Source organism: Lathamus discolor, chromosome W, assembly GCF_037157495.1.
Source record: "Lathamus discolor isolate bLatDis1 chromosome W, bLatDis1.hap1, whole genome shotgun sequence".
Classification (NCBI taxonomy): domain Eukaryota; kingdom Metazoa; phylum Chordata; class Aves; order Psittaciformes; family Psittacidae; genus Lathamus; species Lathamus discolor.
The window spans coordinates 1,608,801-1,624,931 of record NC_088908.1 but is presented as its reverse complement, the minus strand read 5'-3'; the positions used below and the strand labels follow the sequence as shown (position 1 = coordinate 1,624,931).

General features: G+C 35.7%; 1 protein-coding gene across 4 annotated transcripts in view; it reads left to right on the top strand.

The window, feature by feature from the left end:
• The window catches only part of LOC136004334 (transcription factor RFX3-like), a 141,719-nt gene extending 126,266 nt beyond the window's left edge, over positions 1–15,453 (top strand). For 3 of the 4 annotated variants that reach the window (XM_065660761.1, XM_065660760.1, XM_065660762.1), the window contains 6 exons: positions 2,011–2,108; positions 2,443–2,592; positions 4,235–4,443; positions 5,436–5,589; positions 8,625–8,667; positions 9,492–15,453. In XM_065660761.1, coding sequence (XP_065516833.1) covers positions 2,011–2,108; positions 2,443–2,592; positions 4,235–4,443; positions 5,436–5,589; positions 8,625–8,667; positions 9,492–9,733 — 896 coding nt within the window. In that variant the 3' untranslated portion in view covers positions 9,734–15,453. Of the gene's footprint in view, positions 1–1,045; positions 1,236–2,010; positions 2,109–2,442; positions 2,593–4,234; positions 4,444–5,435; positions 5,590–8,624; positions 8,668–9,491 lie in introns of those variants that run through there. The other variant, XR_010608389.1, reaches the window with a different exon arrangement.
• Positions 15,454–16,131: the final 678 nt, after the last annotated feature.

Sequence of the window (16,131 nt, the reverse complement as noted above, 5' to 3'; positions counted from 1 at the left end):
TAGAAGAGCTGGGAGTGAACTTGAGCCCAGGAAGAAGGGAAGTGGGGGGAGGGGAGAGTGTTTCCAAATTTGTTTCTATTCCTCATTATCTTAGTCTGTTTAATTGGCAATACATTAAATTATTTTCCCCAAGCCGAGTCTGATTTGCCTGCAACAGTAACTGTCGAATGATCTCCCTGTCCTTATCTCAACCCGCAAGCTTTTAATCACGTTTTTCTCCCCTGTTCTGTTGAGAAGGGGGAGTGATAGAGTAGTTTGTCAGGCACCTGGCAGCCAGCCAAGGTCAACCCACTGCAAAACTTCATCTACTTCTTCCTGATCAGCCAGTCTGTATCAGATACTCACACCATCCCCCACGTTGGTATGTCATCTAACCCGGACCCTTCAGCTCTCAACTGGCTTATCATCCATCCCCAGGCAAAGCTCCATGCATTCTAGGTCTTCTTTCATATAGAGCATCTTCTTGTCTTGTTTTCCCTAAAGATTCCATATCCATCCATTGCAGCACTCCAGTTGTATGAGACATCCCACAATATCTCTCCGATCCCCGAGATCGTAGCCCTGCAAATGCTCACAGGTGTCTAATTCCTCTTGGGTTTCCCCGAGTTGTGTGCACAGGTGTGCAGACACTTCAAAGAAGCACCCAATCGTGCCAATTTCTCCAAAAGGGCAAGAAAGCTTTACTATAATGCTGATCTCCTGACACTTCCTATGCATGTGCTTGAAGTTTTGTTGATTACAAGAACCCTCCTGCTTACGCCACATCCTTCGCTTGCCCATTTGGTCTATGACTTTCTCGCTTGACTGTTGTTCATCACTTCCCCATCATTCCTAGTGTAAAGCTCTCCTTACCAGGTTATCCAGTCTGTTGGCAAAGCTGTTTGTGCCCCACTAGGTCATGTGGATCCTGTCTCTCCCTAGCAGTCCTCCATCCTCAACGAAGATCCCATGGTCATAGTGGCACAACATCTAGACGGAGGCCAGTAAATAGCAGTGTACCCCAGGGGTCAATACTGGATCCAATACTGTTCAATGTCTTCATTAGTGATCTGGATGATGGGGCAGAGTGTATCCTCAGCAAGTTGGCTGATGACACAAAACTGTGAAGAGTGGCTGGGTTGCGCTGCCATCCAGAGGGACCTTGACAAGATGGAGAAACGGGCTGACAGGATCCTCATGTACGTCAACAAGGAGTGCCAAGCCATGCCCCTGGGGACAAACAATCCCATGCACCGGTACATGCTGGGGGGGGGGGGGGGGGGGGAGGAGGATGACGACAGCCAGCTGGAAAACAGCTTTGCAGAAAAGGACCTGGGGGTCCTGGTATGCACCAATTTAACATGAGCCAGCAGTGTGCCTGTGCCACAGAGGGCTAATGCTATCCTGGGCTGCATTAGGCAAAGTGTTGCCAATAGATCCAGGTAGGTAATCCTTCCCCTTTATTCAGCGCCAGTTGTGTACTGTGTACCTAGAGTTTTGTGTCCAGTTCTGGGTTCCCTAGTACAAGAGAGGCACGGATACACTGTAGAGAGTCCGATGACGGGCCATGGATTGGCACTGCTAGACTGTCCTCAGGGTGAAAATAATTTATCAAGTTAGGACCTCTCTTTTTCAATTTCATAACCAGCCTCTATTACCTTCCTGCCATGCATCATTGTGAAGAGTCTGACTCTGTCTTCTTGAAACCTTGTAGATATTGAGAGGCTTCTATTAGTTCTCCCCTAAACTTTCTCTTTTCCAGGCTGAACACCCCTAGTTCCCTCAGCCTCTCCTCATAAGGTATTTGCTCCAGCCCCCGACCATGTCAGTGGCCCTCTACTGAACTTGCTCCAGATTATCAACAAACATCCTTCTTGTATTGAGAGGGATCCAGACCTGGACTGGATACATCTGTTAGCCAATAAATGCAGTAGATCTCAATGTAGAATATTTAAATGCTGAGGATGCAAAAGGTTTCAAGAGAGATACCTTGCCATCTTTTTAATTTTATTTTTATTCTTTAACATTTAGGTGCCTTGACTCAAGCCATTCGCAATTTTGCAAAAAGCCTTGAAGGTTGGCTTTCCAGTGCCATGAGCAATATTCCACAGAGAATGATACAAACCAAGGTAAACAAAGTTTACTGCAGTTTACTGCAGTCTTCACTTTATGTAATTGTACACTAGACATCATTTAAGATCTAAAAGTAGCAGCATTTTAACTTTTATGCTAAATGTCATATTTAGGTTGAACTTGAAGCATGAGGCATGGGATTAGAAATAACTTTGTTTGCCAAAAAAAAAAAAAAAAGAAAAAAACAGGAAAAACTGTATTTGTTCCATTATACGTGAATTGCAGTATCTGAGGGCTCATAAACTAATACAGTAATTTTAAAGTTAAAATAGATTAAATAGAAGACCTGCTGATAATGCAACGTGTTAGGATAAATGGATTTCTTCATAGGTTGCTGCTGTAAGTGCCTTTGCCCAGACTTTGAGAAGATACACATCTCTTAATCACCTGGCTCAGGCAGCTCGGGCTGTGCTTCAAAACACTTCTCAGATCAACCAGATGCTCAGTGATCTCAACCGTGTTGATTTTGCCAACGTACAGGTACCTGTGGCTTTAAGGAACAGACTTTAAAAAAAATCTTTCCCTCAGAAACTTTGATTTTTGTTGTTAGTTTTTATTATTCCATCAAGAAAGTGGGAATTTTTTGCTGATTTTTATATGTGCAATGATTCAGTTGAAACTTTCGAGCTTTCACTTTGGCTGTAAGGAAAGTAAAACCTCTGAACCGTTATCTATTTCCATTTTCTCTGAAGGCTTATCTTTCACATCACGCATTCTTCCAATTTTTATTTAATGAAGACGAAAGTGAAGAGTACATGTGTTCTCTAGAATGAACAGCATGAATAATGCCTGAAGAAGAAATCTTGGATAATAGCATAGCTTCTGATCTTCCCTAAAAAAATATTAATCATACAGTACTATTTCTAGTATAGATTGTTTCATTACATTTATTTTTATTTCAAAGATAATATCATTGGTATACTTTCCTTCATTGTTTGTGTTTACATTTCCAGCCTTTCCTAAGTGGTCAGAACTAGTTTCCAGTTATCTGTAAAACATCAATTTTAGTATTTTTTCATTAGGTTTAGAAAAAGGTTTCCCCTTTACCTCTTTCTTCTCCTTAGAAGAGACAGCATTTTTTTTTCTCCTGTTGCTCAGCTAACTGACATGGCCCAGATTACTGGTAGTCATGCATTTGTCTTCTTTCATGAACAAACATTTTAACACATTTTATCTTAACAGAAGTTCAGAAGTTCACTAGCAACAGTTAAGCTCTTTTTGCTTATTGGCAAAGACCTTTAAATAAGTAAAATTTAACACAGATATAGTTATATAGCATAATGGTGTGCAAATTACCTAAGATTAGTATGTGACAAATCTATGGTACATTAAATATTGCTCTGTGGTAAGATACAGGGTCTATAAATGTTGAGATGTTAACTTGGCGTGTGACAGCTGAAGTTTAAGAATATGGCCTATATTAAACCGATATTGGTTTTCTCTAAGTTCCATTTAACAGAAGCGTCCTATTGGTCTTATTTAAACTTTAAAATTTAATATAATTACATTTGATGTTAATAGTGTGAATTGCTGATTATTGTACATGGACTGTGTTTGTCCGATTATGTGCTATTTATATTACTCATTGAGCAATGTGCAATATATTGCAGTCTATGGATAAGCAAAACAGTAAATTTTTGCATAGAAAACAAAGCTCTTTTTAAGCGAGGTGATTAAAAACTATCACAGAAATTGCACTTGGTCTTAACTCTTTCAAATAAATAGGAACCATGGTACTTTGGTTTCTTGGTTACTCTATTTCTTATTCTCTCAACTTGCATTTGACTGCCCTTTCCATTCCTTGTTCCTGTAGTCCCAAGCATGGCAATACCTGAAAATTTTTACTAGAAAAATTATGAGAGAAGTTGAAAATTCTTTCATGAAAATTAATATGGAACATTGCAATGTATTTGTGATTTTTCCCATTTTATTTTTGTGTGCGTGTACTTTATTTGATGCCCATTTTTATACTTTGGGTTCCAAAATTGAAAGAGACATGAAAATAAAAATATTCATTAATTTGCCTAAGAAGTGTATTTCATCCTTTTCATTTAAATGTTCATTCTTTAAGAATAATTTACATTTTGTGGTTTGCTTTCATGTTTGCCATGTGTTGCAACAGGAACAGGCTTCCTGGGTGTGTCAGTGTGATGACAATATGGTTCAAAGACTAGAAACAGATTTCAAGGTGACTCTTCAGCAGCAGAGCACTCTGGAGCAGTGGGCTGCCTGGCTTGATAATGTAATGATGCAAGCATTGAAACCGTATGAAGGAAGACCCAGCTTTCCTAAAGCAGCACGGCAATTTCTTTTAAAATGGTCTTTCTACAGGTAGTTCTTAATAGTCTTCTAAATTATTTGAGCTATTTTATTAGTTGCTGAACTGTATGCTGCAATAATGTTGACAAAATTAATATCAGACAATAGTTCCCAAGAAATTAAGAGGCCCCCCACCCCCCAAAGATTAGTGTTGTCAGTGTTAAACACAAGGCTATGTACAACTCGGCAGAGGATGAAATGATCCTTGTATATTTGATTCGAATGTAGATTTGATTCCTAATTTGGAAACATGCAATGAAACATTTTGGATTAAATAGCTATACAGTTGTAAAGCCAATGTTCTTAATAATATTTATTAAAATATCATGGCTTCTATTTGCATTATGTAGGGAAAAAATATGTTTAATGTGCAAAAAGAACATAAAGACAAAAAGTCCACGCCATCTGCTACTGTATCAGTTATCATAGTAAAGCTAGTTTTTTTTTCCAAAATAGTACATAGTAGCACCTACTTTCTGAGGGTTTCATACTGTCCTGGTTTCAGCTGGGATAGAGTTTTCATCCACAATCTGCATTTTTCTATTAGAAGATGTACACAAACTTATTTAAATTTATAAGTTTAAAAAGCATATCAATTAAAAACTTTGGACTAGGAATGTGAGCACAACAGACACAATATTTTGAAAGAGTGTTTTGTTTAAAATTAAATAATATTAATACAATTTTATTACTTAAAATTTTAGCAAAGAACTTCCTTCCACTAAGGTCAGTTTTCACATGCGCTCACATATTGGTAATTGTGAATATATCAAAACAAAACCTTTCCTGTCTTTTTTGAAAATTTAGCTTCTAGTTGCGTAATGTGGTCTCCAACCACGCTTTCAGAAAATAATTGTTTTCCCGGACATTTCTTTCTGAAGACACCATAAATCTGTTGTTTGTGGATAGCATTACTTTAAAAAATATTATTCTTGAAGTGCATATTCCATATGAATAAATTAATAAAGAACTGTGATTTTTCTTTTCCCCCTATGTTTAAATAGCTCAATGGTGATTCGAGATTTAACCTTACGCAGTGCTGCTAGCTTTGGCTCTTTTCATCTGATCCGCTTGCTTTATGATGAGTACATGTTTTACTTAGTAGAACATCGTGTTGCTCAGGCAACAGGAGAGACACCTATCGCAGTTATGGGAGAGGTAAGATAATATGTAAGACAATGGACTGGTGAATTTGGTGATCAATTTGGATATGCATCTACATTTTTAACATTTACATGGAGTTATGGGATAGTTTGTAATAAAAGTGTTGCAGATTGAGTTGCAAAGACATTGGCATCTTCAAGTTTGAGTTATATACCTTAATCCATGTTTCCTTGGCTGATTGTTTTTCAGAGTACTAAAACCACAGTAACTTCTTAAAAAAAAAAAAAAAGAAAAAAAAGCAGATCAACCTGCTAGGTAGAAACCTTTTTTGAGTTCTAGGAAACTAAATATTTCACATGAAAACGAAAAAGGAACAGAATCATACAAAACTTGCTTTCAGGGATCTGCTTACTCATATTTACACACACTTGAGATTCCAATACAAATATCTAGACAAATGGGTAGTCCCACTGACTTCAGAAGGCTAGTTCACATGAAGAAGTTAGTTTTGCTTCAGTGGCACTGTTCACATGTATTGCTTGTATGTGGCAAGGCTGGGGGGTGGAGGGGGGAGGTGGGGACAGGGCAGAGGGCTGCAGGGGCGGCCTCTGTGAGAAGAAGTATGGGACTGCCCTGTGCCAGACACAGCCAGTTCTTGACAGCTTGGCAATGGACCCACCACAGGCCAAAGCTGACCCAATCAGCAAACTTTCGGGTACCTCTGTGAAAACTTTTGAGAAAGGGCAGTAAACACCAGACAGGCACAGGAGGAGGGGACAAAAAGAGAGTAAGAAACAGCAGAGGGAACATCAAAGTCAGACCAGTAGGAGATGATCCATGGTGGAACAGATGTTCCCTGCAGCCTGTGGAGAACCTCCAGAACAGAGGGATATTCCCAAAGGAACTGCAGCCTGTAGAGAACCAGAGGAAAAGTGAGAAGGAAGGAGCGGCAGAGAAAAAATGCTATGTACTGACCACAAGGCCTCGCTGAAGGGACTGAGTGTAACTTGCAACAGTAACATAGGGGGAAGAGAGGTGCTTGGAGTGAAGTTGAGCCTGAGAAAGGGGGAAGAAAGATGTTTTCCTGAAGTGTTTAAATGTTTTGTTCTTTTTTGCTTCCCACTACTCAAATCAGCATTTAAATATTTATTTTAATTGTCAATAAATTAAATTCCCCGTGTTTTCTTGCCTGTGACAGCAATTGGTAAGTGATCTCCCTGTCTTTATCTTCATTCATGAGCTTTCTCACTCCAGTTCTTCCTATTTGCTCCACCATCCCTCTGGACAGGGGGTGGGGAAGTAAGTGAACAGCTAGATGAGTGCTTGGTGTTAACCAGGGCCAACCGACAACAACATGCATGAAATGAAAGTAGCACAGAAGTACTTGCAGGATTGGACATTGAATATTTTCATGCTTATATTTCAATAAACAGAGCAAAAGTCTCAATTCAGAGCCACTGTGTCTTATATGAGCCCATCGCATTTGCAAACTGAAGCTTATGTCAGACCTCTTTTTTACAGTAGCCCACCTAACCGGTAATTTTGTGTGAGTTGCTTAAGAGTTCACATTATCTTAGGAGTTATCATCAAGGATCAGTGCTTTTAAAGTGGTAGAAAATGGATAGATGTGAACATATGATTCTATGTGCTTTTTCATAGAGATGGGGAGTCTTGACTTAATTTGTAGTTTGATTGATATGGCATGCTTTAGAAAAAATAAATGTTTCTGATTAGATATTTGATTAAACACTGACATTTATAGCAAAGTATTGCAAAAGCGTAGTATCTCTATGATTTTTTTTTTTTTCTTGACAGACATGGTATAGGTTAAATGCAATGTTTTTGGTGCACTGTGGGACTTCCTATAATGTTTTGGGAAATTTAAGATGGATATGATCTTAGAGAGAAAGCATGTAATCTAAAGCTTTGAGAGGTGAGAGGATAACAGGGAAGATAATGCAAATATTCATTAAATCCATGGCTTCTTGTGTTTCTCTGCATTTACTGACTGTGGATGAAATATAATAGGAAAAACTAAGGCTAGTTTGACAAACACTTGAAGCCAGTATAAACTGGCTTTGCAGCTGAGAAAAGCACTCTGTCTCCTCCTCTCCCATCCCCTTAGCTTTGGACATTGATGCTGGCACAAGTACTCAGGCAGTCCTGTGGTTAACTGGATCAGAGAATTCATCCTGTGCAAAATAACCCCATTAAAATGGTGGGGTTTTCCTTGGGTCAGTTCTATCATGTGGTTCTTTGCATGGCCATGTGAACACTTAAGGCGAAAGGATGGGTATGGGGAGGCGAGGAGGGAGTATGTGTGAGGGAACCTGGAAGGATAGGGCTGCTGCTGCTTATGCTGGTTTAGTGTTCACTGAGGTTTTATCTTTCCATATTTCTGAAAAGGACTGAATCAAGTATGGTTAGAAATATATTTATCTAAATATTGTACTCCTTTCGTTTGAGATTCACCCATCAAATTATGCTCTGCTGCTTCTCATTGAAGAGAAGGGTAGATGACTCACACAAGGAAAGGGAGAAAGGAAGGTTGCATTTACTTGTGAGCAATTTTTCACTTTGTGTAAGTAAACTAGAATGCACTGTAATAACCACAAACCCTATTTTCAGTGGTGCCACTTATTTACTCTGCATATAGTTTTGCTACACTATAGCTGCCTTTAGTGAGACACCTTCTCAGAGGAACTTTTAAAAGAGCTTTCCATTAAAATATTGCAGTTTAAAAATGGACACTAGTCATATTTTCCAGCATTCTACATAAGAAATAGCTCACTCAAAGCAACAAAGGCCTTGACATAAGTCACCCAAAAAAGCAAGATCATATACTCAAGTTTATATTCCATGGTTTTAATTGCTGAGCATTTTTTATTTTAATGTTAATTTCCTTAATATGAACATGAATATAATGGGATGGAAAATGAACCGGTATACTATGGTTGTGACTGCAGTCACATGCATGTACTTTCATACTAGCCACAAACCATTGGAGCATAGTACTGTTTTCATCATAGATAATTTAAGGTCGTGTTTGTGTAGGACTGTGTCCACACTTTTTATTGTTTATTTTGCAGTTTGGTGATTTAAATTCTATATCCCCTGGAAATATGGATAAAGGTAAGCAGTCAAATCTCTCAAATGTACAGTTTTATGTAGAACTAATGTGTCTCTTGGAGCAAAATAAGTTCTTTTTTTTTTTAAACATAGGAAAGCAGAATCTAAATCTGTATCATGATTTATGTGTGTATTACTATTATATGGGTACAATATGCTATACATGATATATAGTATACAACAATGACTAAATACTCTAGGTTCTTAATAGGAAACCTTTTTTAAAATGTTTATTGTTTGCACAAGAAATTTTCAAAATTTCACCCAGAATTTAGCTGTATATCCTGGTGAGAGAGTTGAAGGGGATGGACAGTTGGAAAAAGAAAGGTATGATAAGAATATACATATATTGACATTTGTAGTGAATTAGGAGTTTGAGAAGTGAAGATGGCGAAATTGTGTCCAAGCACTCGCCAAATAGCTTGCTAATTGTTACTGAAGGATATAGTAAGAAATGAGGTTTTGTCCTCTTTGTAGATTAAAGGCTTAGTTTGTTCTCCATTCTTACGCTGGTTGTATGATTTGGAGCAAATCAACCTCTCTTCATTTCACTTTCATTTCATTTTCAGTAAAATGGGATAACATCAGAGAGGGTTCATTATCTTATTTATCTGTAGTATTTATTGACTTTTCCCAATAAAATGTTGACCTTTTTTATGAGGTTGGTACACTTCCCTGTGTTTTCATATTTCATGTTATTTGCAAAATGAAGACATTCATGTTTAGATTTTTCCTTTTGTGCTATTTTTTCTTGTTTGTTTTGGTTTTGCTTTGTTGTTTGATTTTTTTTTTTTTTGGTGTTGTTGTTTTGGGGTTTTTTTGTGCAGATGATGGCAGTGAAGTTGAAAGTGAAATAGAAGAAGAGCTGGATGAAAATGGAGAGCCACAAGCCAAGAGGGAGAAAACAGAACTAAACCAGGCATTTCAGGTGGGCTCTGTGCAGCAGCCAATGCTTGAGAGTGGAGTAGAGCAGAGCCTCCTGAACCCACTTCATAACGAGCACATTGTTACAAATTCTCAGACTATCAGACAGTGCAGTGCTACTGGAAATGCATATACTGCAGTGTGATATTGAAGTGCCCACCCAATTACATTAGCACTGTTGATGCTGGACTTAAAGGGGGGAGGGGAATAGGTCTGCAAGTTGACTTATCAAATTTTAGCTGTGCTGAACATTACCTTTTATTGGAGTTCTGAAATGAAATGGGTGCATGCATTTTGCCGGATGTTTAAAACAGATTTCTAAGCAAAATAATTCCGCATTGGTTACTTGGTATTGAGTTTTCCTAGTTTTGAGTGTCAAGGAAGATTTTTGCAAAGCTTGTAATGTTAATGCTTTTGTCCTCCTAAAATTAAAATAACTTCTTTTTCATAATTTAAAAATATTTTAATGATGTTAACTATTTGTCATAATGATTTAATATACAAAGGTTTTTAATTAGATGCACTTCTGTGAAATATTAAAATAAATACTTTGACTTATACTGGAGGCATACTCATTTGACAGCAGGTGCATCAAATTTGTTATGAAAGGTGCTTTTCATTGAACAGAACTAGAAGACACTATTTTGATGAAATCGTTAGCATTCAGGGGGTATTTTTATCATACTGTTGGAGGGTTAGGAAGATCTACTGTTTTCTTTCCCTAAGGAAGAAGTGTTTTCTCTGCATGTACAAATGCAGAATGAGCGATAGAATTGTAACAATGTGGTAATTTTTACATTGCAGGCATACCTAATTATTTGATCACCACGTAAACAATCCAAACTTCCTTTAAAATCGACAGCTCCAGATTTTATTTGCATGCCAGTTCCCCTGTTTTTTGAGAGTACTGATCCTATATTTGAGACCGCTGCACAGATGTTATTGTTTGTTGAGTGGTACTGTAGTTGATAGAAACTGAACCAGAAAAGAAGTGAATTGATTATGCTGGACATGCAGGAAAAACTCCTTTTGGATTAATTTCTTCTGTTCCAGGTCTTTTCCTACTACTAGTTCAATCTGCTGCTTTCATAAATGATAATTTATAGAATGCAAGGAATGTAGCAACCTACATAATTTTCTTTTCAAAATATATTTCCTGATTATTAAAGTCAATTTAATTTTTTTACAAAAAAAAAAGTAATAAGGTAGTGTAACTGGCGCACCTCACTTGTACTTATTCCCAATTGTATTGAATCTGGATAGGTGGCTAGATGGACCATTGCCATTTAAGAATGTACATCAGGGATCATTGTACCTCGGCTATTACATGGTGCCTTAAATAGAACTGAAGCTAAGATTTAGTATCTTTTGTTATTCTTAATAACTCTTGAAATTTATTCAACAAGGTGTGCCTGTCACTTTCAAATTTCCTAAGTATTAAGGGCAGGTTACATAGTCTTCAAAGAAATAAAAGGGGGTTTATTATTAAGTGATTTTAATATCCCTCTTAAAATTAGTAATAAAATTATTTTTTCTTGTTTCTAGCTGAATTTCACTTTATTACAAATAAAATTTGCTTGGGAACTTGAAAAGCAAAACTAGCTTTAATACCAACTTCAAATGCTGTTAACAAAGTAAATGGACCCTAGTCATAAGCATGGCTATATATTTTTAAACCCTTGTCAGCTTTTAATTTTCAGAAGTCTCACTAAATAAACGAGCAGGTACATAATGCAGCATATATTTTCAATTTCTGTATGTGGTAGGGTGTCAGCCTGATGCCATGTTTTAATGATTGCATCTTATAGTGGTAGTTCATACAGTCCATATTAATTGACATTAAACATCTCTGATTTTTTCAAGCATTTTCATTATTTCTAAAGGAGACACATGGATTTGCTAAGCTAAAATAATGAGAATAAATAAAAGCAAAAAAATGAAGGAGAGAATAAAAAAATCATTTTTATAGAAAGGACTGTATAAAGAAATTTAGGAAGTTTCTTTTTTATGTAGTGTGGCTGTGGACTGATTTTTTTTTTTTTTCATTTTTTTTTTTTAAGTCATATATACCAAATGGGTGAACACCATGTGAAATGAACAGTGCATTTTTAGCAAAGAAATTTGTTGCTACATCTTTCAGATGCTCCAAGAATGGTTACAGGTCAACTAAGACATCCTAACAGTTTTTAAGGTACAAAAATATTTGTAAATTACTTAGCAAAATTTGGAGGCCAACCCATCCTGCTCCATTCTATGTAGGCAACGTTACTACTGATGTCAGCAGATGTTGTTTGTCTTGGCAAAAAGTGCAAATGAGGTTTATACTCATTTATCTCTAAAGTCACCTGTGCAATGAATCCTCATAGATTTTGTTCTCCCAAATATCACTGCATCTTGCTTTTTTTCCCTTAGAAATCAGCATCCCTCACCAAAAATCCTAAAAAAACCCCTATGATAAATATTTACTACCTTTTATTTTGCATTATAAGATTTTAACAAGCAAACTAAAATTAAATATTCAGCATTTTTCCTTTTAAACATAGGGTGTTCTATGCTGTACTGATGGTCTGTATTGCCTGGTTTCAAATTTTGTGATGACAAACCTTAAATGCTTTCTTATCATTGCCATTTTTTGGTAGAATGTTGGATTTGTTGTTGCTAAGAGGAAAGTATGGTTGCAACATGTAAATCTAGATTGCTAAGAAGAGGTGGGACCTGAGTATCTTTCAATTGATATTTTGAATTGTTGATCACTGTTCATGTAGTGCAAAAAGAAAACAAAATATGTGCATACAAAGATAGAAGGTATATCATGTATTTTAATAGCAGTTATCAAAACAAATTGAAATTATCCCTGATTCAGATAACTGAATGGAGTTTGTATTTCTATACTTATCAACTGATTATTCTCTCACATTTTTAAGTAATATTTTCCCCACTTTAGCAAAAATGTGAAAGATTTAAGTTGCTGTAAGCTGATGCGTATACTTACAGGTATGAGATTTTCGTGCTTTGCTTTTAAATTTACTGCAATTTTGATCAAACGTACACATATGAGACAAATTTACACACTTTTTATATTATCAGTAAGTTATTGTTAATGATTTAAGAGAAAAAATATGGATACCTCAGTCTAAATTATGTAGTGTGTAGTATGTGGCTGAATTGCTACTCCGAAGCTCGCTTAACTCTTTTAGAGCTCTAAAGAGCTGTAGCAAGCATCTACTGGCTAGACATAATAAGGGCTCATATGATTTGTGGATTTTACGTGACCTTGATATGAAATTAAAAATAATTATTTTAGAGACAATTCCCATATTAGTGGCAGAATAGGTATTGTTGAATTACTTTTTCAAAACACGGGCCCCAATTTTCACAAGTTTTATAGTTATGAAAAGTTGTTGGTACATTTTCATATTTCTCATTGTAAGCCAGTTAAAAAACAAACAAACCACCTCTTTTCAGTTATCTATTTCTGTGGTTTATTATTGTACTATAGCATGCTTTGTGCACCTCCTTTTTTTAATGTTCCATTAAAATATTTGGAGAATATTCTTCAAATTGTTTACTTGCAAAATGATGATGTACAGCATTATCTGCCTTTAGTTCATAAATGTGTAAAAAAATGTGCTGGTGTAATGTCACTGAGGAATGTATAGGTCTGTAAAACATTTTAATTTAAACTGAAGCATTTTTAAATGTCTGAAACACTGCTTCTGTTCAAAATATTTTCTATGAGGGAAGACCTGACCTGATATATTTGTGGCTCTCACCAAATTATATCAGCATTGTTTAGAAAAACATGTATATTAGAGCTACATTGCAATCTAACTTAATTCATAGAGTGGTTTTGCAAAATAATTACCTTTTATAGTAATGAAAAAGAGTTGGTAAAAATTTAACTTTTTTAATAATGTAAGTATTTTTGGTACTTCACGTAACAGTGATTTCAGAGTTTAAACAATTCAATTGAGAGATCAGTATAAATTTCTGAAAATTGCATCCTTGTCTGTAGAACTGGAAAACTATCATGTCTGTGGTTTAAAAACAGGTCAATTAATGTTATTCTAGTATCTGTGCTACTTTAGTGACAAAAAAAAAAACCCACAAACAAACAAACAAACACAAACAAACAGAAAAAACCCAAACCAGGAGTAGAAGCATAACCACAACATTATTAGTTTTAGCATTAGAAAATTAATTTAATGGAATGCCTTACATCAGCTCTTTGAGCATTGTAAGGATACACTTCTTGGGTAATTTAATTAGACCACTGAAAATATTCCCTACATTTAAATAACAGATTGTCTTGTAGATTTTTATTTTTTTTTAATTTCTAAATCAAATACTTGCATGCTAGAAAAAATATTTTGTTCCAGAAGGCTCAATAGATTTAGGCTAAATTACTCAATGCCATCAACTGCTGTCTGGTGCAAAACACTACTTCTGCTATTTTGTTTTCATAATTGCATTAATGTCTGGAGGAATCAAGTATTTGACAGACATAAGCTGTTTAGATGCCTTTACAAGATGGAGGTTTAGGAAAAAAATGTACTATTTTGAAAATCTCTTCAGGGCAATATTAAAATACTCTAATACTGTAAATGAAAAACTTAAAACCAAAACTGCTTAGTTAACAAGAGAATGAATTTTACAGAACCTTTGGTATGTTTGCAATCAAATTTTCTGCAGTCTATCTGATAAATAAACAACAAAAAAAAGGACACTATTGTATTCATATTACTTTTAACATTCAGTCACTGTGATATGAACTAACGGAAAGACAGAGGTACATCCTCTACAAGGATGCACTTTGGATGACTCTTATTATCAGAATTTAGAAAGAAAAAAACAAAACCCAAACACCTAGAAATTGCACATGCCTTCTGCTGTGTTGAAGAAGTCCTTTGTTCTTGCAAGTAGCACTTACCAGAACAAGGGAACAAGTTCAGAAGCGAGTTGTTGAAAATTATAGGTATAAATACCACCATACTGAGCTTTTCTACTGGTTCCTGGCAGTAGCAATGAGCAACACCAGGTACAGATGTAGTTATTCAAATCTACCTGAGTGAAAAAAAGAAAAGTCTCGTTACACTGTTTAGTGAAATTCCGTCAATAGTATATTGCAAGTAAGTTGTAAAGATTTTTAGTCAGTTAATGCAAGTTCATGAATAATGAAAATGGAATACTCAAAGGGTTTTAATTTAACAACATTTCTATCCATAATTTATTGTAAATGCTTCCCAGTTTGCATGCCTTGAACATTGCTGCTAGTGATTTTATATGCCAGCAGACCTGAGTTTAATATACTCATTTCACTTAAGAAATAATAAAAGCCACTTACAAAGTGACTGCCTAGTTTTTGTTTGAGGAAAATATGGCTTTTGCTTGATCGTTTAAACTCTTTTGGTTTATTCTGATTTTGTCTTCTTCTTTTTTTTTTTTTTAATAAAAATAAAAATAAACCCAGCAATTAAAATGTTGGGATTGGAAGCCCTGAGTAATTAAACTTTTGGTAAGAACTGCTGCTGTAAATTTATCATAAAGGCTGAAATTCATTGTAGAGAAGAAAGTCCATAACAAGACTATGAGCATCAAAATGGCCCTCACTTAAATCAGGGAAATGCTCTTCGAGGGCCTCCTTGATTGTGGTGCAAACGTCTTGCAAGAATTTTCAGCACTGGGTGAACTTTACTCTAAAACGATAAATATTTTAAAAGAATTATGACTGCAAATGGACAACGTCACCTTGATTGATGTTTACCAGGAACCGAACCCAGTATCTTTGGACTCACTGGTATCAACAGGAGGCCTTTTTTCTTTTGGCTTGTTGTTTGTTTGCTGGGGTTTTGGTTGGGTTTTTTTTTTTGGAGGGTGGGGGGTGGGGTTGGGGTTTTGGGGGTTGGTTTTGGGGTTTTTTTGACACAAAGAATACTAAAGGGTTCCTAAATACATTGTTGAAGTGACTGTTTTGTATTTAAAAATTAAATACATTAAATATATTAAAGTAACCCAATAAAGTAATTTAAAATGCCAGAAAAATATAATTTTATATACCAAAGCAAGTTTCTCAACTGGAAATTTGGATTTACAGTAATAACCAATGAGGCTATTGAATAAACTTTGAGTGCCTTTCAAACACTTGGGAAATTTTGCTTCAAGTGGTAAACTGTAATTAGGTTAACTCTAAAGCTTGCCAATCAATAATTCTGTCATCACTCAGGGCTTTCTTACCTTCTAGGAAACTTACTTGGTTCCATTTATTTTCTACTGTATGTTTTTTCAAGTGCCATCATTTAAATTTCACTTCGTAAGTGGCAGATTACATTACTCAGTCCCACAGGCAGGAAATGTAATAATACTAAGAGAAATTAAACTTTTGTTTTCCTCTTTACTGCATACATTATGTAAATTAAGAAAGCAACTTTTTTGTAGACTGTACATGTGAAAATGCAATGCTGTTTTGCAGGTTTTAAATTAGTTGAACACACTTTTTAATTATTTAAGGAAAACATCTTTACAGAGTAATTTGATAGGCTTTTT